The 27572-nt window shown below is 41.5% G+C and overlaps 1 protein-coding gene across 1 annotated transcript in view; it reads right to left on the bottom strand.

Annotated features, from left to right (window-relative positions):
• Positions 1-4039: 4039 nt before the first annotated feature.
• The window catches only part of LOC133540966 (low-density lipoprotein receptor-related protein 8-like), a 193804-nt gene continuing 170271 nt past the window's right edge, over positions 4040-27572 (bottom strand). The window contains exons 11-13 of the mRNA XM_061884050.1: positions 26179-26297; positions 14645-14784; positions 4040-4286 (exon numbers count right to left, since the gene is read on the bottom strand). Of these exons, the coding sequence (XP_061740034.1) occupies positions 4101-4286; positions 14645-14784; positions 26179-26297 (445 nt within the window). The 3' untranslated portion in view covers positions 4040-4100. The remainder of the gene's footprint in view (positions 4287-14644; positions 14785-26178; positions 26298-27572) is intronic.

Raw genomic sequence — 27572 nt, forward strand, 5'->3', positions numbered from 1 at the left:
GTATGTCAGACTTAGCCCTGTCTTGGTTTAACTCTTATCTTACTGATAGGATGCAGTGTGTCTCCCATAACAATGTGACCTCGGACTACGTTAAGGTAACGTGTGGAGTTCCCCAGGGTTCGGTCCTTGGCCCTGCACTCTTCAGCATCTACATGCTGCCGCTAGGTGACATCATACGCAAATACGGTGTTAGCTTTCACTGTTATGCTGATGACACCCAACTCTACATGCCCCTAAAGCTGACCAACACGCCGGATTGTAGTCAGCTGGAGGCGTGTCTTAATGAAATTAAACAATGGATGTCCGCTAACTTTTTGCAACTCAACGGCAAAAAAACGGAAATGCTGATTATCGGTCCTGCTAGACACCAAACTCTATTTAATAATACAACTCTAACATTTGACAACCAAACAATTAAACAAGGCGACACGGTAAAGAATCTGGGTATTATCTTCGACCCAACTCTCTCCTTTGAGGCACACATTAAAAGTGTTACTAAAACGGCCTTCTTTCATCTCCGTAATATCGCTAAAATTCGCTCCATTCTGTCCACTAAAGACGCTGAGATCATTATCCATGCGTTTGTTACGTCTCGCCTCGACTACTGTAACGTATTATTTTCGGGTCTCCCCATGTCTAGCATTAAAAGATTACAGTTGGTACAAAATGCGGCTGCTAGACTTTTGACAAGAACAAGAAAGTTTGATCACATTACGCCTGTACTGGCTCACCTGCACTGACTTCCTGTGCACTTAAGATGTGACTTTAAGGTTTTACTACTTACGTATAAAATACTACACGGTCTAGCTCCATCCTATCTTACCGATTGTATTGTACCATATGTCCCGGCAAGAAATCTGCGTTCAAAGGACTCCGGCTTGTTAGTGATTCCCAAAGCCCAAAAAAAGTCTGCGAGCTATAGAGCGTTTTCCGTTCGGGCTCCAGTACTCTGGAATGCCCTCCCGGTAACAGTTCGAGATGCTACCTCAGTAGAAGCATTTAAGTCTCACCTTAAAACTCATCTGTATACTCTAGCCTTTAAATAGACTCCCTTTTTAGACCAGTTGATCTGCCGTTTCTTTTCTTTTTCTTCTATGTCCCACTCTACCTTGTGGAGGGGGTCCGGTCCGATCCGGTGGCCATGTACTGCTTGCCTGTGTATCGGCTGGGGACATCTCTGCGCTGCTGATCCGCCTCCGCTTGGGATGGTTTCCTGCTGGCTCCGCTGTGAACGGGACTCTCGCTGCTGTGTTGGATCCGCTTTGGACTGGACTCTCGCTACTGTGTTGGATCCATTGTGGATTGAACTTTCACAGTATCATGTTAGACCCGCTCGACATCCATTGCTTTCCTCCTCTCTAAGGTTCTCATAGTCATCATTGTCACCGACGTCCCACTGGGTCATTATTGTCACCGATGTCCCACTGGGTGTGAGTTTTCCTTGCCCTTATGTGGGCTTACCGAGGATGTCGTGGTGGTTTGTGCAGCCCTTTGAGACACTAGTGATTTAGGGCTATATAAGTAAACATTGATTGATTGATTGATTGATCGTCACAAAACTTTTTTACTTTTTAAAAATGTATGTTATGCTTATAAACCCAAGGAATATCTCCAATGTAAGATCCTAGAACTACTTGGGGCGGTATAGCTCGGTTGGTATAATGTCGGCCGTGCCAGCAGCTTGTGGGTTGCAGGTTCGATTCCCACTTCCGCCATCCTAGTTGTGTCCTTGGGCAAGACACTTTACCCACCTGCTCCCAGTGCCACCCACACTGGTTTAAATGTAACTTAGATATTGGGTTTCACAATTCACTTGGTATCAGGTCGAGACCTAAATTTGTGGTATCATCCAAAACATATGTAAAATATTCAAACAACAAAATAATAGGTTTTTGTTTTTTTTACATTTTACCAGAAGTGTAGATGGAACGTATTAAAATGAAAAATAACCAACAGTAAATGAACAAGTAGATTAATAATCATTTTTTACAGCTTGTTTCTCATTATTTTAAAAAAAAATAATAAAATGGGCAATGACTCAATATGTTACTGCATATGTCAGCAGCCAAATAATTAGCCTTTGTTTGCTTACTTACTACTAAAAGACAAATTGTCTAGTATGTTCATTATTTAATTTAAGGCCAAACTTCTTCTTTGGTTGCAATAACATTTAATGTATCATAAGATTTTTTGTTAAAATAAAGCCAATAATACCATTTTTGTGGTCCCCTTTGTTTAGAAAGGTATCAAAAAGCTTTGAAGAGCATTGAAATACCTTGAAATACATTCTGGTCCCGGTATTAAAATACTGGTATCGGGACAACCTTACTATAAACAATATTTGCATACAGTCCTCTCACATCTTTGGCCCGGATTTGGTCCCAGTATAGCAGTTTTCTGGCCCAGCACTAACACTCTGCACCACATATATTTGTAGTGAAAGTTAATTTTATTCATTAATTGACATTTTACACGCGCTTCTTGGGGGTCACCATGTTTTTGCAAAATAGTTTAGCTAACTGAAAACGGGATGAAAGGTAAAATAAGGAAGGGACAGAATTTAGTTCGGAATAATTTGAGAAAGCTTACGGAGTTAATTTAGTCTTGCCGAACATAGTAGTTGCTTGGCATGCATGTTTAATTGCTGTGATATGTCTTTGAGCAGACGTCTTGGATTTATAATGAGACAGTGCAATTAATTCCCTACTGACGAGAACGCTTTGAGCTTTGATTGAGGGCAGGAAACGAGGCATGAAGATATAAATGCTAATTGTCATATGGTAATGGTGCCATGGTAATTCATAGACAACAGAATGTTTGTAACGAAAATTTTGCGCCCATTTGTTGGAAGAAAAGAAAGCACAGTGGACACACAAATTCGCATGTACAGAAGAGTGTGTTAAAAAGTGTTTGCACAGTGCTAAAATCTAATGCTGTACACAATTTATCCTGAAATAAATTAGAAATATCATATTATACTGAAAAATGTGCACCCATTTGTTGGAAGAAGAGAAAGTACAGTGGACACACAAATACGCATGTAAGCAAGAGTGTGTTAAAAAGTGTGTTCGCACAGTGCTAAAATCTAATACTGTACACGATTTATTCTGAAAGAAATTAGAAATCCATCCGTCCTTCCATTTTTTACCGCTTGTCCCGTTCGGGGTTGCGGGGACTGTGAAATCCATCCATCCATTCCCTACCTCCTATTCCGGTTGGGGTCGTGGGGGGCGCTGGTGCCCATCCCAGCCACAATTGGGCGAAAGGCGGCGTACACCCTGGACAAGTCGCCACCTCATCGCAGGGCCAACACAGATAAACAGACAACATTCACACACTAGGGCCAATTTAGGGTTGCCAATCAACCTATCCCCAGGTGCATGTTTTTGGAAGTGGGACGAAGCCGAAGTACCCAGAGGGAACTCACACAGTCACGGGGAGAACATGCAAACTCCACATAGTAAGATCCCGAGCCCGGGATTGAACCCGGGACTACTCAGGACCTTCGTATTGTGAGGCAGACGCACAAACCCATCTTCCACCGTGCTGCCCTTGTTTGGGACTGTGAAATATCATATTATATTATCATCCCCAGATATGGTCAAAGTATGGCAGCACGGTAGACCAGGGGTTAGTGCATGTGCCTCACAATACGAAGGTCCTGAGTAGTCCTGAGTTCAATCCCGGGCTCGGGATCTTTCTGTGTGGAGTTTGCATGTTCTCTCCGTGACTGCGTGGGTTCCCTCCGGGTACTCCGGCTTCCTACCACCTCCAAAAAAACATGCACCTGGGGATAGATTGATTGGCAACACTAAATTGGCCCTAGTGTGTGAATGTGAGAGTGAATGTTGTCTGTCTATCTGTGTTGGCCCTGCGATGAGGTGGCGACTTGTCCAGGGTGTAAATCGCCTTCCGCCCGAATGCAGCTGAGATAGGCTCCACCACCCCCCGCCACCCCAGAAGGCACAAGCGGTAGAAAATGAATGGATGGATGATCAAAGTAACTCGCCAAGCAAATATTAGCAGAAGGCAATCGTCGCAAACATGAATTATAAATTCATGTAATCATTGTTTGGAAAAAAAAAAGGCCCCGAATTATGTCATATATGCATAGCAAAGCATGGCTGTATGCAGGCCGGCCTACCCTTTGGCTGCCTGCGTTCATGGAACACCACCAGGTCCAGAGGGTTATTGAGGTGCTCAGCTACCTTAGCCACATCATTCCCTGTCAGGCGGTTGGCGCTGTAAATTGCTTCATCCTCCAGGTCGGTCCAGTATATGCGATCCTAGACAGAGAAGTTATGAAATTAGTGATTTTTTTTATTTGTTTATTTTTTTTTAAATTTGCTGAATTAAAAAATAACTTTTCCACTTTGTCATTATGGCATGTTGTCTGTATAATTCTGAGGACACAAATTAATTCATTTTATTTTAGAATAAGGCTGTAATATAAAATTTCCATGTTTTGTGATCATTGTGTTATGTTACTTCAATACTCCATTAGTTCCTGTTTTTTCACTCCCTTGTTTTGTTTCCATGACAACTCATTGGTTTCACCAGACTCATTTGGACTGACGCACCTGTTTTCAATCATGAAGAGACTATTCAAGCCTGTCTCTTTCTGTTGGTCTTTCTGGTGTCATCACTCTGTTTCATGATTAGTTCACGCTGCTTGTTTCATGCAATTTCTTAGTCCATGCTGCCCTACCCACGTGACCGCAAGTAAGTTTCTGTTTATTAATGCCACAGTTGGTGTCTTTTGTTTCTTGCCCATAGTTTACGTCAAAATGCTAGTTTTGTTTCCAGCGTTAAGTTTTGTGCCTCCACTGCAAGCGCCGTTTGTTTGTACACGTTTTGTAGTAAAAATTAAAAACCATGTATTTACCTTCACGCCATGTGCCGTCACCTTCCCTTGCATTCCGGGAAAACAAACTACACCATAGTGCCCGTTCTGACAAAAATGCAAAAACTAAGAAGAGCTGTGAATACTTTCTGAATGTACCGTAATGGACTGTCAGAAATAGAAATATTATAAATATTGTCTATTTGGCAATATTATATATGGGGCGGTATAGCTCGGTTGGTAGAGTGGCCGTGCCAGCAACTTGAGGGTTGCAGGTTCGATCCCCGCTTCCGCCATCCTAGTCACTGCCGTTGTGTCCTTGGGCAAGACACTTTACCCACCTGCTCCCAGTGCCACCCACACTGGTTTAAATGTAACTTACATATTGGGTTTCACTATGTAAAGCGCTTTGAGTCACTAGTGAAAAAGCACTATATAAATATAATTCACTTCACTTCACATTTTTAGAATTGTATAGCTTCTAGATTACTTAAGGCAGTGGTTCTCAAATGGGGGTACTTGAAGGTATGCCAGGGGGTACGTGACATTTTTTAAAAAATATTCTAAAAATAGCAACAATTCAAAAATCCTTTTTAAATATATTTATTGAATACTACTTCAACAAAATATGAATGTAAGTTCATAAACTGTGAAAAGAAATGCAACAATGCAATATTCAGTGTTGACAGCTAGATTTTTGGGGACATGTTCCATAAATATTGATGTTAAAGATTTCTTTTTTTGTGAAGTAATGTTTGGAATTAAGTTCATGAATCCAGATGGATCTCTATTACAATCCCCAAAGAGGGCACTTTAAGTTGATGATTACTTCGATGTATCACTTTTTAGTTATTTTTATAACTTTTTTTCCAAATAGTTCAAGAAAGACCACTACAAATGAGCAATATTTTGCACTGTTATACAATTTAATAAATCAGAAACTGATGACATAGTGCTGTATTTTACTTCTTTATCTCTTTTTTTCAACCAAAAATGCTTTGCTCTTATTAGGGGGTACTTGAATTAAAAACATGTTCACAGGGGGTACAGAACCACTGATTTAAAGAACAGATTAAAACAAAATTCAATAAATTTTTTTCTTTTCATATTGGGCATACAGTGTATTATCAATATAGGTCTGATCTGAAAGAAACTGGCACTATCCAGAGCACACTTACGGCATGCTAATAAATAGGTTATGTTACCTATATTGCACTTCTGTATCACCCATAAAAGGTGGTTCAGATTATATTTGTCAGCCGCACATGATGTCATGAATGTGGAGTGTCTCCATGGTGACAGCCGGTATAGTACAAGCAAAAACCTCATTTAAATAGGGCGGTCTGGACCACTCTCGCACTTGTATCAATCGCGCACGCAGTCTTAGTAAATCATCCACCACACGCCCACTAAGTGTAGTCACAATTTTTCACTTTGTGCATGCTATTTAGCAATTTTTACTTCGATCTTCGTAGATCAGACCCTAAGTGATTCTATACTTGCTGGTGTCTTGCTTGTGTATTGAAGTGGTTCCAATTATATATTATATGTATCTCAGGGGGGTTTGCTCATAGCTGTGATTTAAGATATTTATTCAGTGGACTTAACCTTTCTGCACTGCTTCTAAATTCCACCCTTTTCACTTTACTCACACGACAGCAATGCTGACACGTCAAGAAATAAATATCTATGTTGATATTTCTCAGCGGGCAACTTTCTCTGCTTCCGTCAGCTGAAATTTCATCCTCCTTTTCACTCATTTATCAAATCAAATGATTCAGCCATGCGTTATTACCTTGAAAGCTGCAAATATCAATACAACCCCTTAAAGAATGCACGCACCAGAGCATCTAATTCATTGAACGATCCTTCAGAACATTTCTGACACCGTGTCTGTTCAACTGGTCTATGGTTCCCAAGGCTGTGCTAGTCCATCTAAACGGAAGTATCATCTCACAGGCCTTGATGATTGTCATTCTGTCTCAGATCTGCTTGGTTTCTAGAAGTTTGTGACTGGCACATCTGTCAGCTTGTGGTACCACATGTTTTCTATTTCAAGACAGAAACACAAATACACTTCCATTTAGGATATTTAGGAGGCATCATTTAAATGAAATCCTTCTTTGGCTGAACAACAATGATTGATGTTGAGTTGATTACCTCTCACCTTAGTACAGGAATGGCTTGACTGACAGGTATGCTCAATTCCCTACGATTATCAAACATGCCACTTAAAGTTGACTCATGGCAGAATGTTTTTTCCCTGATGGTGAATTTCATGCCAAGACATTCTGATCATTGTCACAAATTAGGGCCTTTTTTATTATAATTGAATTTCTAAAAATAATATTTTTTACTCTGCTGTGTAACAAACATTGCACACAGAGAACCACACACCAAACAGGCATGTTAGCGAGATATGTTGGTGCCTTGCTCAGAAGCAGACTAGAATCTCACCAACAACTGGTGTTACAGTGGGGCAAAAAAGTATTTAGTCAGCAAACCGATTGTGCAAGTTCTCCCACTTAAAATGATGACAGAGGTCTGTAATTTTCATCACAGGTACACTTCAACTGTGAGAGACAGAATGTGAAAAAAAAATCCAGGAATTCACATTGTAGGAATTTTAAATAATTTATTTGTAAATTATGGTGGACAATAAGTATTTGGTCAACCATTCAAAGCTCTCACTGATGGAAGGAGGTTTTGGCTCAAAATCTCACGATACACGGCCCCATTCATTCTTTCCTTAACACGGATCAATCGTCCTCTTTCCTTAGCAGAAAAACGGCCCCAAAGCATGATGTTTCCACCCCCATGCTTCACAGTAGGTATGGTGTTCTTGGGATGCAACTCAGTATTCTTCTTCCTCCAAACACCACGAGTTGAGTTTATACCAAAATGGATACATGGATGATACAGCAGAGGATTGGGAGAATGTCATGTGGTCAGATGAAACCAAAATAGAACTTTTTGGTATAAACTCAACTCGTCGTGTTTGGAGGAAGAAGAATACGGAGTTGCATCCCAAGAACACCATACCTACTGTGAAGCATGGGGGTGGAAACATCATGTTTTGGAGCTGTTTTTTCTACTAAGGGGACAGGACAATTGATCCGTGTTAAGGAAAGAATGAATGGGGCCATGTATCGTGAGATTTTTTCACTGTGCTTGAAAAAATATACAATAATCAAATGCTAAGCAATTGTGTAATATTATCACGAGGCGAATCCTTACACATTTATAGTCATGTATTATTCTCTGTTACATGTGGCCCTCTAATAGGAGCCATAACTGCGATGTGGCCTTCAATGTAGATAGTACTTTTTGATTTTGGGGGACGGTGTGGCGCGGTTGGTAGAGTGGCTGGGTGTGAGTTTTCCTTGCCCTTATGTGGGCCTACCGAGGATGTCGTAGTGGTTTGTGTTGTGGATTGTGCAGCCCTTTGAGACACTAGTGATTTAGGGCTATATACATAAACATTGATTGATTGATTGACTTCACCCTTGCTCCTGATAGGTCATGGTTAGGGCCTTGCAAGTGTGAATGTGGAAATAGTGAATGTGGTGAATGTGGAAATAGTGTCAAAGCACTTTGAGTACCTTGAAGGTAGAAAAGCGCTATACAAGTGTAACCCATTTACCATTTTGTTTAGTTATTGTGTACAACTGACTTTGTTTTTCTCAAATAATTTTATGTGATAAAATAATTTGGAACATGTTAACCGTCAATAGCACTCACCATAAATCAATGGAAACATTTATAGTCAATACATGTGATCTGTATCGGCCAGTCTCCCTCATGGATGATCAGATTGTATCATTCCTGTTGTCTATTTTCCTTGCTTTCTTCTGTCTTTTCCCCCTTTACCAAGATCCCCTCCAGTCAATCAGATAGAAGATAAAAAGTACTTCGATGAGAGTGGACATGAGACAAGGGAAAAAAAACGACAACATTATTTTTATATGTTTCTACCATCTAGATTTCCTCAGGGCTTGGTGTGGTGGAAAGGGGTGGACATAACCTGCACAGGTTAATATTTCTCCGCGTGGTTTGTTCAGAGACGGAGGCGTTTTTCAGACACTGTATGCTTCTTCTTTAGAATAAAGAAATATAAAAACCTGATGTCAAAATTAACCCTAAGCATCACAAAAAATAAACACATTGAAGACTGTGAAGTCCCAGGCATTTGTTGACTACCATATTGATTTGATCTTATTGAGCACAGAGATTACTATTATTATACAAACTACTATAGTAGAGGCTGGCGGCAGTAAATACCTCGTATACATTCATTATGCATTAGATTATTTTCTTATTCTCACAATTCAGTGTGTTCTTTTGTTTGAGTGTGTAGTTGTTCACATAGTTGACTTACGTGGACACTGTTCAGTTAAAGTTAAAGTACCAATGATTGTCACACACACACTAGTTGTGGTGAAATGTATCCTTTGAATTTGACCCATCCCCTTGTTCACCCCCTGGGAGGTGAGGGGAGCAGTGGGCAGCAGCCGTCGTCGCGCTCGGGAATCATTTTGGTGATTTAACCCCCAATTCCAACCTTTGATGCTGATTTAACCCCCAATTCCAACCCTTGATGCTGAGTGCCAAGCAGGGAGGTAATGGGTCCCATTTTTACAGTCTTTGCTATGACTCGGCCGTGGTTTGAACTCACAACCTACCGATCTCAGGGCGGACACTAGGCCAGTGGTTCTCAACCTTTTTTCAGAGATGTACCCCCTGTGAAATTTTTTTTCATTCAAGTAAAATAGAAACTCATTTGTATACTCTAGCCTTTAAATAGACTCCCTTTTTAGACCAGTTGATCTGCCGTTTCTTTTCTTTTTCTCCTATGTCCCACTCTCCCTTGTGGAGGGGGTCCGGTCCGATCCAGTGGCCATGTACTGCTCGCCTGTGTATCGGCTGGGGACATCTCTGCGCTGCTGATCCGCCTCCGCTTGGGATGTTTTCCTGCTGGCTCCGTTGTGAACGGGACTCTCGCTGTTGTGTTGGATCCGCTTTGGACTGGACTCTTGCGACTGTGTTGGATCCATTATGGATTGAACTTTCACAGTATCATGTCAGACCCGCTCGACATCCATTGCTTTCCTCCTCTCCAAGGTTCTCATAGTCATCATTGTCACCGACGTCCCACTGGGTGTGAGTTTTCCTTGCCCTTATGTGGGCCTACCGAGGATGTCGTAGTGGTTTGTGCAGCCCTTTGAGACACTAGTGATTTAGGGCTATATAAGTAAACATTGATTGATTGATTGAAGTACCACCTAATCAGAGCAAAACATTTTTGGTTAGAAAAAAAGAGATGAAGTAAAATACAGCACGATGTCATCAGCTTCTGATTTATTAAATTGTATAACAGTGCAAAATATTGCTCATTTGTAGTGGTCTTTCTTGAACTATTTGGGAAAAAAGATATAAAATTGTAATTCTTGGGGATTGTAATGGAGATCCATCTGGATTCATTAAATTCATTCTATGGATTTCTTCACAAAAAAAGAAATCTTTAACATCAATATTTATGAAAAAATCTAGCTGTCAACACTGAATATTGCATTGTTGCAGTTCTTTTCACAGTTTATGAACTTACATTCATATTTTGTTGAAGTATTATTCAATACATATATATATATATATATATGATTTTTGCATTGTTGCTATTTTTGGAATATTTTTTAAAAATCTCACGTACCCCTTGGCATACCTTCAAGTACCCCCAGGGGTACGCGTACCCCCATTTGAGAACCACTGCACTAGGCCACTGAGTGGGTTCATAGACTGAAGGGTAATTATAACCTGAGAATTCTTGCTGGGTCTATTGTAAAATGGAGGGATGGATGACTTCGTGTTACGATCTTAAGTATGATTTTGTGTTTCTAAAACTAACCTTAAATTGAAAGCGTTTATTTTTAATCGAAGTTAAGGCATCATCCAAGCTTCGGTCTATCGGAACATGAACTGTATGCTGAGGGATTTTTAATTTGCTTTATATGTTAAGCAGAACGGTGCAAACAGAAAAAGGTGATTAATCATCAGATATGAACCTGGTTGCCTGCAACACTAGTCTCTTCCAAATAGTCTTAGCAGCCAAACACGCACACACCCAGCAGGACATGATGGATGCCAGCTCTTTTCTTTCAATTTTCAAAGTGTGTGCAGCAAAACGAGAAATGAAGAAAGTACTTCCCACTGATCACATTTCACCCCCTCCATCTTCGCTCTGCTCTCTGCACAATTCCTTCTACACCTCCGATGTATTCTTGATTGGTTTTTATTGCTTTAACTTAGTGTCATTTATTCTTCTGGTCAGCCTCGTTTCTTAAAGGCCTTTAAAAGATACCTTTTATGTTTGAATTTATTTCGGGTTTTATTTTCATGGCCACATTGACTCATCTTCTATTTTTAGTACCACATTTTCTGGACTATAAGCCGCTAATGTTTTTTCCAACGCTTTGAACCCAGCTGCTTATGAAACGGTGTGGCTAATTTATGGATTTTACTTCGCTAACGGCCTTAATGTTTTGTATTCAACACACAGTTTTCATGAAAACACTAAAAAGGTGTGTTATTGTTTGTGCTATGACACCATCTTTTGGACACGTTTGCTTACTGCAGGTGATGTGGGTTGATAATGTACTTCCTGGTCCGTGCCATACAAATATATATTTACACACACACACACACACACACAGTATATACCGTATTTTTCGGACTATAAGTCACAGTTTTTTTCATAGTTTGGCCAGGGGAGCGACTTGTGTGTGAAATTATTAACACATTACCGTAAAATATCAAATAATATTGTTTAGCTCATTCACGTACGAGACTAGACAGATTGTTTGGTAAACTTATAGCCTTTTCTATATGTTATGGTTATTTGAATGACTCTTACCATAATATGTTACGTTAACATACCAGGCACCTTCTCAGTCGGTTATTTATGCGTCATATAACGTACACTTATTCAGCCTGTTGTTCACTATTCTTTATTTATTTTAAATAGCCTTTCCAATGTCTATTCTTGGTGTTGGGTTTTATCAAATAAATTTCCCCCAAAAATGCGACTTATACTCCAGTGCGACTTATATATATGTTTTTTTCCTTCTTTATTATGCATTTTGGCAGGTGCGACTTATACTCCGGAGCAACTTATACTCCGAAAAATATGGTGTGTATATATATATATATATATATATATATATATATATATATATATATATATATATATATATATATTAATCCATAGCTTTTCCGACCCAAAGGATTCTTCATTCATCACTCCAAGCAACATTTATAAGTTTTACAATATAACTAAAACTATGCATACTTACTAAACCGTCTCATGTGTGATGTCTGTAGGAGTGTTTTCATGTGTATTTGTACACGCTATCGTAATGTAATTAAGCTAGTTTTGTTAGCATTAGCTAATATGCTAACACATTTACGAGTGTCAGTGTTAGTATTATTAACTAACTATGGCATCCTTTATAAAAATGGGACCCATTAGCTCCCTGCTTGGCACTCAGCATCAAGGGTTGGAATTGAGGGTTAAATCACCAAAATGATTCCCACCGCTGCTGCTCACTTCTCCCCTCACCTCCCAAGGGGTTGAACAAAGGGGTTTTGTCAAAACCAGAGGTTAATTTCACCACAACAAGTGTGTGTGTGTGACTATCAGTGGTACTTTAACTTTAACTTTTTGTATTGTTTCATGTGCAAACAAATGCCTTACACATTTTTTTTTTTTAAATAAGGTTGTATGTCTCTTTTGTTGAGAAGAATTGTTGCACATTTTTTGTTCGCAGGTGAAGGTTTATTTGAGCATAATGTTAGCTGTTCACAAATTCACCAGATCATTGAATTTCAATATTTTTGATTCAATAAAGTGTTTGAATGTTCTCAATCACTGACATTGGGCCTGATTTACTAAGATCCAAATATCACCCGCTAAACAGTAGGTACAATCTATAATACGGCATGTACTATTAGTGGGCGTGTTGCGAGCGATTTACTAAAACTGTGTGTGTAATTGAAAAATAGTGCAGACAGCCTTATTTAAATGAGCATTTTGCATGTACTGTACAGGGCATCACCACGGAGACACTCTCCTTTACTGCTAATTCATATTATCATGCGACATTTTGTTCTGTTTTCAAACATGCATGTATCACTTTTATTGGGCAATTTAGAAGCAATTGTGCAGTGCATCAAAAATGAACCCACTTTAGATTTTTTTTTTTTTTTTTTGGTGAGAGGCTTCAATTACTCCACTTGAAATGCAAACAAGTGCACACATTTTTTTTCCATGAAATGAATATTTTCTAATATATATTCTACTGTATGTGAAAGAAATAAACGTCAGTAAAAAAATACTTCAGATACACGAAAAGGCATCGATTGATGTGTTTTAATCAGCTCTAAATATCCTCTCGTAGCTATAGAATTATAAAAGAATGTTGCTGAATAGACAATATGTCTAATATTTTCTATTTCTGACCATCCAAAATGTTGTCACACATGTAGGACGGAGTAGTCCTGTCTGTCTTTGCGGTGCAAGCACAGTTATAAGTGTTGAGAGATCACATTGTGTGTGCTAAATAATTATAATTGCATTTTCTCCTTCCAGTATTGTGGCCATTTTGATGATCAGCATATATTTTGTATATTCACGAAGACAGAAATGCAAAACTGATTGCACGCCTTATTCTGCTCACTTAAGAGACACATTCCACTTTGTACAGGTTTGGTAGATCAGCTTTGCTATAAAGTTTGCACATGTTTTCAAAGGCATCATTTCTGTTTTATCTAGTGTTTAACTAGTGTGTGTCATGATTTCATTTGTAATTAAATTTTTTATTATATATTCTAACTTTCAATTTTTATTTTTTTATTTTTATACTTTGTAACATTTTGAGATTTGAACAAATGTAAAGTGCGTTACAAATGTAATTCATTATTATTATTATTATGTTTGTTGGAAATGAATTAAAACCATAACCAACCATGCATCACTATAGCTCTTGTCTCAAAGGAGGTGTACTGTCATGACTTATTTGGAGTTTTTTTGGTGTTTTTCTGTGTGTAGTGTCTTAGTTCTTGTCTTGCGCTCCTATATTGTTGTTGATGTTGTTGTTGTCATGTCATGTAAGGATGTACTTTGTGGACGCCATTTGCTGTTCCACACGCTGTAAGTTTTTGCTGTCGTCAAGGATTCTGTTTTTGTTTCCTTTGCAGCCAGTTCGGTTTTAGCTTCGTTTTGCATAGCCATCCCTAAGCTTCAATGCCTTTTGTTTATTTTTGGTTCAAGCATTAGATACATTTTTTACCAGCACACTGCCTCCCGCTGTCGTCTGCATATTTTGATCACGACAAACCATGTTCCTGACATCGACAAAGCAATTAGCTACCTGCTGCCGCCTACTGATATGGAAGAGTATTACACAGTTACTCCGCCGATCTCTAGACAGCACAGACACTCAACGACGGCACATATACAGATTATAATTACTGGTTTGCAAAAAATATTTTTACACACTTAGGTGAAATACACATCACACCAGAATATATATTTCACGGTACACTAGTGTGTCGCGGCACAGTGGTTGAAAAACACTGCTCTAACTCACCTTTTTTTAACACTGTTTTTTTTTTTGTTTGCCCCAATATTTCTACATATTTTAGAAATCAGCCTGATATCATCATACGACATTTTGACTCCTAGTCATATTTTAAGAGATGTCGCACAAAAAATACCAGATTCTTAGCCTCATTTAAATAGTTCTTTACCTCAAAGACTGTGAGGGCAAAGGGGTGACCCAAGTGTTGCTGGGAGGACAGCAGAACCCTGCGGTTGTCTCCATTAAAATCCACACTGGACAGCAGGTGCAGCTTGGAGTCCACCCAGTAGAGACGCCTATTGGACAAGTCTGGAAATATGAAAAAAAATTAGTTATTCATTAGAGGACATCCAAGGAGAAATGAACAAAGAGTAGTGGTGAAAAAGGGGACAAAGTCATTTCCAATGAAAATAAATAGGGTTTATGACTGCAATGGCCAAGTAGCACACCATCAATCTTACTGAAAGCCGAGGCCCGTGCACGAGAAAAACACTGATGTGATTATAATACTGTAATGCCGCTTGACCTCTCTGTATAGGGAGCTAAGGGGGAATATACAGTATGTGTACTTTATACCTGCAAACTGATTAGGCCTGCTGGATGTTTGGGCACGTTCGCTTTTCAATTTTCAGAACTGTTTACTTTAGTACTTACTGCTATGTGGACTCTGTGAGGCTTTGGTGAACTTGACATTTAACAGAATCGTTTCTACCTGATAATATTCTCAGTGTTGGTCTACCTTTTCAGCTCAGTAATTTAAAGAGCTATAATGACTAGATACTGTAGGTGAAGTGAACACATTTGAGTTGGAAATTATATTTTCTCTGGCAAATTTCATCACAAACTGTACTGTACCATGCCAACTTGTCTTTCTTTTGAATAAAAACACAATTGTCACATACAAAAACATGGTGGGGAAAAAGTTCATTAAAAGCCTACTGAAACCCACTACTACCGACCACGCAGTCTGATAGTTTATATATCAATGATGAAATATTAACATTGCAACACATGCCAATACGGCCTTTTTAGTTTACTAAATTGCAATTTTAAATTTCAAAGGTATCCTTTTGAAAACGTCGCGGAATGATGACACTTATGTTGACGCGTGCTTGTGACGTTATTGGTTGGACCGGACATTTCAGCCCAGCACCACTTACGGCTAAAAGTCGTCTCTTTTCATCGCAAAATTACACAGTATTTTGGACATCTGTGTTGCTGAATCTTTTGCAATTTGTTCAATTAATAATGGAGACTATAAAGAAGAATGCTGTTGGTGGAAAGCAGTGGATTGCAGCTGCCTTTAGCAACCGAAACACAGCCGGTGTTTCTTTGTTTGTTGTGAAGCTTTAACACAGAGCGGTCAAGCGAACACGTTTCTCTACCACATGTCAACCAATTGTGATATTAAGTCGGCTCTTACCGGAGACTTGAGTGGATTATGCGAACTCCTCCTGCAGCTGTCACAAAGGCAGCTGTGATCTTGGCTCCTCCATTGGATTCTCTCAGAGACACTGGCATTCACCGCAGCTCTCCGACTCTCAGGTATGACTTTATAATCTCACTAAAACACTATTAACACAATAAGCAGATAGGGGATTTTCCAGAAATATCCTAGTAAATGTGTCTAATAACATCTGAATCAATCTAACTTTCCTCATCCACGAATCTTTCATCCTCGCTCAAAATATTGAGGAAATCGTCGCTTCTCGGTCCGAATAGCTCTTGGTGGCTATGATTATAAACAATGTGAGGATGTGAGGAGCCCTACAACCCGTGACGTCACGTGCACATCGTCTGCTACTTCCGGTAAAGGCAAGGCTTTTTTATTAGCGACCAAAAGTTGGGGACTTTATCGTCGATGTTCTCTACTAAATCCTTTCAGCAAAAATATGGCAATATCACAAAATGATCAAGTATGACACATAGAATGGACCTGCTATCCCCGTTTAAATAAGAAAATCTCATTTCAGTAGGCCTTTAAAAACACATTGCATGAACAGAACCATGTGTTACGTTTTTATGTTGGCGTTGTTGTTTTGGACTCCAGGATGCAGAGCAAGAAAGGCAAAATACTGTGCAGGCAAGAAGTCTATTGAATTGGAAAACACAGGTGGAGCAAAAATCTAGTGCAGCGTGGAAGTGCACAGAGAACAAACACTTGTCAGCCATCATCAGACATCAGACATACTTTATTAATCCCATTCAAGGTCAGACAAACATTACAGGGAGACAGAACAGGATCGCTAACGGGTCTGCCAACTTGCGGCGCCCCTTGTAAAAAAGGTGAGATACATACAGGTAAACAAGTGGGGGGAATGAGAGAAAAACAAGGTGCAATGCAAAAAACAGAGTGATCCGGGACCAGGTGAAACTAAATAAGCTACATTAAATAATGAAAAACAGGTGCACTGGCAGGAAACTGATCTGAATGTGTCAAACGGAGCAAAACAAGAAGTACAACTATCCAACCAGTACAACCCAACTAAGAGCACCAATACAGGAAATGATACAAACACAGGAAAATGGCGAAACAAGGTAACGACTTTCACATGGGATGATGACACCATGGTGATTATGGCTCCAAGAAACCCCTAATAATTATTTATTATTTTAATTACTCTCATTATTTCAAACTTTTCACATACCTACAGTTCATACATGTTTTGACCCAGTGGTTGCTATTCATAGTTATGGAATGTCATGTCTTAAAGGCCTACTGAAATGTGATTTTCTTATTTAAACGGGGATAGAAGGTCCATTCTATGTGTCATACTTGATCATTTCGCGATATTGCCATATTTTTGCTGAAAGGATTTAGTAGAGAACATCCAATATAAAGTTCGCAACTTTTGGTCGCTAACAGAAAAGCCCTGCCTTTACCGGAAGTCGCAGACGATGACGTCACCCGTTGATGGCTCCTCACATCCTCACATTGTTTTTAATGGGAGCCTCCAACACAAAGAGCTATTCGCACCGAGAAAACGACAATTTCCCCGATAATTTGAGCGAGGATGAAAGATTTGTGTTTGAGGATATTGATAGCGACGGACTAGAAAAAATAAATAAATAAATAAAGTTAAAAAAAAAACGACATTACATTGGGACGGATTTAGATGTTTTTAGACACATTTACTAGGATCATTCTGGGAAATTCCTTATCTTTCTATTGTGTTGCTAGTGTTTTAGTGAGTTTAACAATACCTGATCGTCGGAAGGTTATGTCTACGGGTGTCTTGAGGCCAGTGTCTGATGGAAGTCGACGACAGCTGTACGGACGGCACAAGCTCAGCTGATCTCCGGTAAGAAGCGACTTTTTACCAAAATTTTCTCACCGAAAACTGCTGGTTGACATTTGGTCGGGAACCATGCTCGCTTGACCGCTCTGATCCATAGTAAAGTTCCCCTCCGGGAATTTTAAACAAGGAATCACCGTGTGTTTGTGTGGCTAAGGCTAAAGCTTCCCAACTCCATCTTTCTACTTTGACTTCTCCATTTTTAATTGAACAAATTGCAAAAGATTCAGCAACACAGATGTCCAAAATACTGTGTAATTATGCAGTTAAAGCGTACACGTCCGCTTTCCGTGACGTTTTCAACAGGACACTTCGCGGGAAATTTAAAATTGCAATTTAGTAAACTAAAAAGGCCGTATTGGCATGTGTTGCAATGTTAATATTTCATCATTGATGTATAAACTATCAGACTGCGTGGTCGGTAGTAGTGGGTTCCAGTAGGCCTTTAAAGGGGCTGTTTGCAACGTTTATGCAGAGGCCTACAGGGCGCAAACTTTACAGAGTGTTGTAAGCATTGTATCTCGACCTCTTCTTTTCTATCTCCCCCACTTAACTTGCACATGTGTCACAACTGAGCTGAACTGGGCTTTTATTTGGTTCTATTTGCAGTACAGGATGACAATCTATTGTGTTTATAATATGTTCCTATTAACATATGCTATGTATAACCTACTCTATTTATATCCTTTAAAAAATGTATATTCTTGTGCCTTTAATTAATTTATTGCAACACAAATATTTAAGCTGTGATAGAACTGAGGCTCTAATTCTGTATATTCAACACGACTGCAAAGTAACACCAACAACAATATTATTTTTAAATGACAGAATTAATCACACTTGAGAATTACAATCTTTGTATAGGCATCATATTTTACCCATCCTCATTAAATTGTGGTCGGTAAGCGTTGCCGACCTTTACTTTCCTGACTAACCTGATAAGTTTGCCGCTCTATATGAAATCAGAGACTGTAGAAAAACAATCTACCACTGTTCCCAGCTGTATACAGCTCAGAAAAAGAATTAGTTTTCATGAGTATGTCGTGACCTCTCAATTCCACAGAGTGTGGCAACTCAATGACTCTGTTTCTCCACAGGCAAGGGCACTGAGAAACATTTTGCTTCTGCTGCAAAGGGAATTGAAAGCGATAATGGGAGGTATCGACAGAACAGTGCGTCTGGCGTATTAATTCTAAGGTCCATATTTGTTGGCTTAATACAGTGGTTCTCAACCTTTTTTCAGTGATGTACCCCCTGTGAACATTTTTTATTTTTTTGTCCTGTCCAGCTTCTCAGGCAAATCATATAGTTGATGTAGATGCCCATATCGGCTGTTCAGATTTACTTTACAAAAGAAAAGTGTAGGATATTTCTCTTGTTGCCTTATTTGAATTGGACTTTATATTATACACCCCACTAGCAACAAAACGCAGAGTCCCCCTCCGTGCGTCGGTTGAGGTGGGCAGGGTTGGGGGCACGGGGATGTATAATATAGTCAGGAAGAGTCATGGATGCAAAGGATTCTGGGTATTTGTTGTGTTGCGTTTATGTTGTGTTACTGTGTGGGTATTCTCACGAAATGTGTTTGTCATTCTTGTTTGGTGTGGGTTCACAGTGTGCTGCATATTATTCGTAAGAGTGTTAAAGTTGTTTATATCACAACCTTCAGTGTAACTTGCATGGCTGTTGACCAAGTATGCCTTGCAATCTCATATGTGTGCAGATAAAAGCAGCGAAATGCATGCGTCCAGCCGGCACGCAGATAGCATGGCGTGAAGGCGGGCACGATGACATGTTGAAGAGTACGTTAAAAGTAAAGCCATCCCATCACGGCACGCCATCAATATTGTAGTCCCTCAATATTGTAGTCCGAGTGAAGATTGGAGAATGTTAACTAAGAGTGATGTCCGGGAGAGGCAAGAAAATCCGGACCCCCCTCCCAAATAATCGGGGTGGGGGCGGCGATTATGCACCTGAGCCACATCAGAGTGGCCAAAGAGCCGCGGGTTGCTGACCCCTGCCCTAGGGCAACAATGTTGATATATGTTTGATGAAACGTGAAGATTTTTTAAATTCAAGTACCCCCTAATCAGAGCAAAGCATTTTTGGTTAAAAAAAGAGCTAAAGAAGCAAAATACAGCACAATGTCATCAGTTTCTGATTTATGAAATTGTATAACAGTGCAAAACATTGCTCATTTTTAGTGGTCTTTCTTAAACTATTTGGAAAAAAAGATGCAAAAATAACTAAAAACTTGTTGAAAAATAAACAAGTGATTCAATTATAAATAAATATTTCTACACATAGAAGTAATCATCAACTTAAAGTGCCCTCTTTGGGGATTGTAATAGAGATCCATCTGGATTCATGAACTTAATTCTAAACATTTCTTCACAAAAAAAATAAATCTTTAACATCAATATTTATGGAACATGTCCACAAAAAATCTAGCTGTCAACACTGAATATTGCAGTGTTGTATTCCTTTTCACAGTTTATGAACATACATTCATATTTTGTTTAAGTATTATCCATCCATCCATTTCCTACCGCTTATTCCCTTTTGGGGTCGCAGGGGGTGCTGCCGCCTATCTCAGCTACAATCGGGCGGAAGGCGGGGAACACCCTGGACAAGTCGCCACATCATCGCAGGGCCAACACATTATTCAATAAATATATTTATAAAAGATGTTTGAATTGGCAGGCCCAAGCGCATTGTGAGGGTCTGCTGGGAACGTCTGGCAGAGTCTCCTGTCAGAGAGAGTTTCAATTCACACCTCCGGGAGAACTTTGAACATGTCACGAGGGAGGTGCGGGACATTGAGTCCGAGTGGACCATGTTCCGAACCTCTATTGTCGAGGCGGCTGATTGGAGCTGTGGCCGCAAGGTTGTTGGTGCCTGTCGTGGCGGTAATCCCAGAACCCGTTGGTGGACACCAGCAGTGAGGGATGCCGTCAAGCTGAAGAAGGAGTCCTATCGGGTTCTTTTGGCTCATAGGACTCCGGAGGCAGTGGACGGGTACCGACGGGCCAAGCGGTGTGCAGCTTTAGCGGTCGCGGAGGCAAAAACTCGGACATGGGAAGAGTTCGGGGAAGCCATGGAAAACGACTTCCGGACGGCTTCGAAGCGATTCTGGACCACCATACGGCGCCTCAGGAAGGGGAAGCAGTGCACTATCAACACCGTGTATGGTGCGGATGGTGTTCTGCTGACTTCGACTGCGGATGTTGTGGATCGGTGGAGGGAATACTTCGAAGACCTCCTCAATCCCACCAACACGTCTTTCTTTGAGGAAGCGGTGCCTGGGGAATCTGTAGTGGACTCTCCTATTTCTGGGGCTGAGGTCGCTGAGGTAGTTAAAAAGCTCCTCGGCGGCAAGGCCCCGGGGGTGGATGAGATCCGCCCGGAGTTCCTTAAGGCTCTGGATGCTGTGGGGCTGTCTTGGTTGACAAGACTCTGCAGCATCGCGTGGACATCGGGGGCGGTACCTCTGGATTGGCAGACCGGGGTGGTGGTCCCTCTCTTTAAGAAGGGGGACCGGAGGGTGTGTTCCAACTATCGTGGGATCACACTCCCGGTAAGGTTTATTCAGGTGTACTGGAGAGGAGGCTTCGCCGGATAGTCGAACCTCGGATTCAGGAGGAACAGTGTGGTTTTCGTCCTGGTCGTGGAACTGTGGACCAGCTCTATACTCTCGGCAGGGTTCTTGAGGGTGCATGGGAGTTTGCCCAACCAGTCTACATGTGCTTTGTGGACTTGGAGAAGGCATTCGACCGTGTCCCTCGGGAAGTCCTGTGGGGAGTGCTCAGAGGGTATGGGGTATCGGAATGTCTTATTGTGGCAGTCCGCTCCCTGTATGATCAGTGTCAGAGCTTGGTCCGCATTGCTGGCAGTAAGTCGGACACGTTTCCAGTGAAGGTTGGACTCCGCCAAGGCTGTCCTTTGTCACCGATTCTGTTCATAACTTTTATGGACAGAATTTCTAGGCGCAGTCAAGGCGTTGAGGGGTTCCGGTTTGGTGGCCACGGGATTAGGTCTCTGCTTTTTGCAGATGATGTGGTCCTGATGGCTTCATCTGGCCGGGATCTTCAGCTCTCACTGGATCGGTTCGCAGCCGAGTGTGAAGCGACTGGAATGAGAATCAGCACCTCCAAGTCCGAGTCCATGGTTCTCGCCCGGAAAAGGGTGGAGTGCCATCTCCGGGTTGGGGAGGAGACCCTGCCCCAAGTGGAGGAGTTCAAGTACCTAGGAGTCTTGTTCACGAGTGGGGGAAGAGTGGATCGTGAGATCGACAGGCGGATCGGTGCGGCGTCTTCAGTAATGCGGACGTTGTATCGATCCGTTGTGGTGAAGAAGGAGCTGAGCCGGAAGGCAAAGCTCTCAATTTACCGGTCGATCTACGTTCCCATCCTCACCTATGGTCATGAGCTTTGGGTCATGACCGAAAGGATAAGATCACGGGTACAAGCGGCCGAAATGAGTTTCCTCCGCCGGGTGGCGGGTCTCTCCCTTAGAGATAGGGTGAGAAGCTCTGCCATCCGGGAGGAGCTCAACGTAAAGCCGCTGCTCCTCCACATCGAGAGGAGCCAGATGAGGTGGTTCGGGCATCTGGTCAGGATGCCACCCGAACGCCTCCCTAGGGATGTGTTTAGGGCACGTCCAGCTGGTAGGAGGCCACGGGGAAGACCCAGGACACGTTGGAAAGACTATGTCTCCCGGCTGGCCTGGGAACGCCTCGGGATCCCCCGGGAAGAGCTAGACGAAGTGGCTGGAGATAGGGAAGTCTGGGCTTCCCTGCTTAGGCTGCTGCCCCCGCGACCCGACCTCGGATAAGCGGAAGATGATGGATGGATGGATGGATGTTTGAATTGTTGCTATTTTTAGAATATTTTTAAAACATCTCATGTACCCCTTGGCATACCTTCAAGTACCCCCAGGGGTACGCGTACCCCCATTTGAGAACCACTGTCTTAATAGATGAGAGCCAGACATGAAGGGAGCTCCAGATGTTTCTTCTCAAAAATCCCACCTCATTTAGACCCTTTCATGGTGTTGACTGCCCTTCAATTATATTGCCAAAGAAACAGACTAATTTCCCCTTCTTAGATTGCCTTGTATTTTTTTTATATTCTCCCTTAAATTCAGTTTAGAGGCTGCATTCCCTTTATGAGGGTCATTGTTGAGCTGGAGCCTACTTTGAACAAAAAGCGATGTACAGTGGAACCTCTATTTACCAACCCCTATTTATACAAACTTTACGATTTATGAACTAGAGACTAACTAAAAATATGCTTTGTTTTAAAGTGCGCAAACATTTCATCCATACAACTTTAACATTTGACAACCAAATAATAAAACAAGGTGACTCGGTAAAAAATCTGGGTATTATCATCGACCGAAATCTCTCCTTTGAGTCACACATTAAAAGCGTTACTAAAACGGCCTTCTTTCATCTCCGTAATATCGCGAAAATTCGCTCCATTTTGTCCACTAAAGACGCAGAGATCATTATCCATGCGTTTGTTACGTCTCGTCTCGATTACTGTAACGTATTATTTTCGGGCCTCCCCATGTCTAGCATTAAAAGATTACAGTTGGTACAAAATGCGGCTGCTAGACTTTTGACAAGAACAAGAAAGTTTGATCATATTACGCCTGTACTGGCTCACCTGCACTGGCTTTCTGTGCACTTAAGATGTGACTTTAAGGTTTTACTACTTACGTATAAAATACTACACGGTCTAGCTCCAGCCTATCTTGCCGATTGTATTGTACCATATGTCCCGGCAAGAAATCTGCGTTCAAAAGACTCCGGCTTATTAGTGATTCCTAGAGCCCAAAAAAAGTCTGCGGGCTATAGAGCGTTTTCCGTTCGGGCTCCAGTACTCTGGAATGCCCTCCAGAGTACAGTTCGAGATGCTACCTCAGTAGAAGCATTTAAGTCTCACCTTAAAACTCATATGTATACTCTAGCCTTTAAATAGACCTCCTTTTTAGACCAGTTGATCTGCCGCTTCTTTTCTTTCTCCTATGTCCCCCCCTCCCTTGTGGAGGAGGTCCGGTCCGATGACCATGGATGAAGTACTGGCTGTCCAGAGTCGAGACCCAGGATGGACCGCTCGTCGGGACCCAGGATGGATCGCTCGCCTGTATTGGTTGGGGACATCTCTACGCTGCTGATCCGCCTCCTCTTGAGATGGTCTCCTGTGGACGGGACTCTCGCTGCTGTCTTGGATCCGCTTGAACTGAATTCTCGCGGCTGTGTTGGAGCCACTATGGATTGAACTTTCACAGTATCATGTTAGACCCGCTCGACATCCATTGCTTTCGGTCCCCTAGAGGGGGGGGGGGGGGGTGGTTGCCCACATCTGAGGTCCTCTCCAAGGTTTCTCATAGTCAGCATTGTCACTGGCGTCCCACTGGATGTGAGTTCTCCCTGCCCACTGGGTGTGAGTTTTCCTTGCCCTTTTGTGGGTTCTTCCGAGGATGTTGTAGTCGTAATGATTTGTGCAGTCCTTTGAGACATTTGTGATTTGGGGCTATATAAATAAACATTGATTGATTGATTGATTGATTGATCCATTGTGTACCTGTAGAGCAACCACTGGCGGCGGGTTTGTTGATCTCCGTCAGCATGGTAAAAATGGTAAATGGGTTGTACTTATATAGCGCTTTTCTACCCCTTTTTAAGGAGCCCAAAGCGCTTTGACAGTATTTCCACATTCACACACACATTTACACACTGACAGCAGGAGCTCTCCATGCAAGGCGCTCACCAGGACCCATCAGGAGCAAGGGTGAAGTTTCTTGCCCAAGGACACAACGGACGTGACTAGGATGGTAGAAGGTGGGAATTGAACCAATAACCCTCAGATTGTTGGCACAGCCACTCTACCGACTTCGCCACGCCGTCCCCTAATAGCTACTTTGTGTGCATTTAAGTGTTTTTTTTACCCTTTTTACAGCATGTTTCTAGTTTTGTTAGCCTAATATGAATCCAAATAAAGCAATGTACAAGCAATGTGTGGTTTGAAACATTCAGAAAGTATCCACAGCGTTGTCAATGCTGCCTTCTCCCACCGCCCCTCCCTTCTGCTGCATGCCAAAAAGATATGTGCACCACAAGTTTAGTGACGATGTGTCTACGTGTCAGCAGGGCAGCTGAAAATGAGGACAGTTCATCTAGTTGTTGTTTTGGCTTTGTTATTAAATAGAAAGTTGAATATATCCCCCCTTGCTATGTTTGGTATACAGTACTGTGGAGAGCTTATTGATTTTTAAGCGAACAAACTTTAACTAAAATATGGACTTTTGTCAAAGCTGGGACACATAAATCATGTTTACATTATTTCTTGAGGAGAAATTTGCTTTAAAATACTAACTTTTTTATTTATGAACCCTGTTCAAAAACGAATTAGGTTTCTAAATCGAGGTTCCACTGTATTATACGCCCTGGACTAAGTCAATCACAGGCCAAGAATAGATAATCAACCATTCACCATACTTGCCAACTTTGAGACCTCCGAATTCGGAAGATTGGGGGTGTGGGGGTTTGAAGTGGGCTGGGTTGCGGTGGGCGAGGCGGGCCGGGGGCGGGGTTAAGGGGGGAAGAGTATATTTATAGCTAGAATTCACTTATTTATTTGCACATATACACACACATAACACTCCTCTCTACTCATTGTTGTATTTGAAAGTGCAATGCTTTGCAGCCAGTAGCAAAGCCTTTGAAGGAGCATAGGTATGGGCAGCATCTGTGACATTTAATTTGCAGGAAAGGAGTGAGTTTAGGGTTGAATTGTCCAACCTCGTTCTATGCTCTGTCACTATCTTTTTTTGGACATTACTACTTGCCGTAGTTTTGAAGCAATTCATGATGGGATTCCGGATGCTGTGTGTCAGTGTGTTAACTTGCCGGCCGGAATAAACACACGCTGAGAAATAGCTCCGTGCCTGCCTACTTTATTCGGTTATAGATAAATTTATAGATAGCGGAGACATATATAATAGTCTCCTTCTTGTTGTGTGTGCAGTTATGCACTCTCCAAAAGCCGTAGATGTTATAACGTGACTGTTTATATGGAGGAAAAGTGGACGTGACAACCACACTCAGGTCCGGCTGGAAATCGGGAGAAATTCGGGTAATTGGTTGTCCCGGCAGATTTTCGGGAGAGGCACTGAAATTCGTGAGTCTCCCGGAAAATTCGGGAGTGTTGGCAAGTATGCCATTCACCATTCAGTCTCCAGTTAACCTAACATGCATGGATTTGTGATGTAGGAGGAACACCCCAAGAAAACCCAAGCACGTCAACCCCACAAAGACATGACCAAGAATGGATTCCAACCTTCAATCTCCTGACTGTGAGAATGAAATCCATTCCTATTCACGTTTTCTGCAATTTTTTACCTAGGGTTATTCCATTTGGCCATTCGATGTGCTCAGACACCAGAACCTGTCGATCCACTCCATTCATCCCGGCTTTTTCAATCTTCGCCTGATCTCCCCAGTCGGACCAATACAAAAATCTGTGAAATAATACACAAAAACATTCGTTATTATTTGAACATGTTCATAGAGTACACAAACATCATTCCATCAAGACAGCTTCAGCACCTCTTACAATCTTTTCTGCTGACAGTGTTACACTAATGATAGTTCTGGTTATACACTTCACAAAGAGTGGGAGAATAATATCATTATGACATAATTGCAATAGCTCCATCATATGAGCAAAACATGTCAATGTCTAAGTAAATGGCTTCCCGCGGTGGCATGACACCTAGTCATTACAGCCAGACACTAAAAATACAAAGTTATTGGTCGACTACTTTGCAACTTCCGCTGTTCCTGCAAGACTTAATTATTTTTTTACAAGATTTTAGAGTGTGATTGGGATTTGAAGAACATTTGTGAAGTCATAGGTCACAGTTCTTACATCCATACTTGCTAACCTTGAGACCTCTGATTTCGGGAGGTGTGCGGGGGGGGTGGGGGTGGGGGGGGGGGTGGGGGGTTGAGGTTTGGCGAGGGCCGTGGTTGGGGGCGGGGCGTTGTTAGGGGCGTGGTTAAGAGGGGAGGAGTATATTTACAGCTATCCATCCATCCATTTCCTACCGCTTATTCCCTTTGGGGTCACGGGGGGCGCTGGTGCCTATCTCAGCTACAATGAGGCGGAAGGCCGCGTACACCCTGGACAAGTCGCCACCTCATCACAGTATGTGTAGAAATCTTCATTTATAATTGAATCACTTGTTTATTTTTGTTTTTAGTTATTTTTATATCTTTTTTTCCAAATAGTTCAAGAAAGACCACTACAAATGCGCAATATTTTGCACTGTTATACAATTTAATGAATCAGAAACTGATGACATAGTGCTGTATTTTACTTCTATATCTTTTTTTTTTCAACCAAAAATGCTTTGCTCTGATCAGGGGGTACTTGAATTAAATAAATGTTCACAGGGGATACATCTCTGAAAAAAGGTTGAGAACCACTGCTCTAAAAGCCGTAGATGTTATTGTCACATATGCATGCACAGTAAATGGCAGTATTGTTCTGTTTAAGAGTGTCACAACATTGCTTTTCATGGCAGACGAACTGCTTTACGATAGACGAAAACGTGACTGCTGTTGTTGTGTGTCGTTGCCGCGCTGGGAGGACGTTAATGAGACTGCTTAACAATAAACCCACATAAGAAACCAAGAACTCGCCCGCGAACATTCTACAGTTATAACGTCATTGGGCAGGCACTCTGTTTATATTGTGGGAAAGCGGACGTGAAACCAGGCTGTCGGCACGT

This window comes from Nerophis ophidion, linkage group LG22, assembly GCF_033978795.1.
Source record: "Nerophis ophidion isolate RoL-2023_Sa linkage group LG22, RoL_Noph_v1.0, whole genome shotgun sequence".
Lineage (NCBI taxonomy): Eukaryota > Metazoa > Chordata > Actinopteri > Syngnathiformes > Syngnathidae > Nerophis > Nerophis ophidion.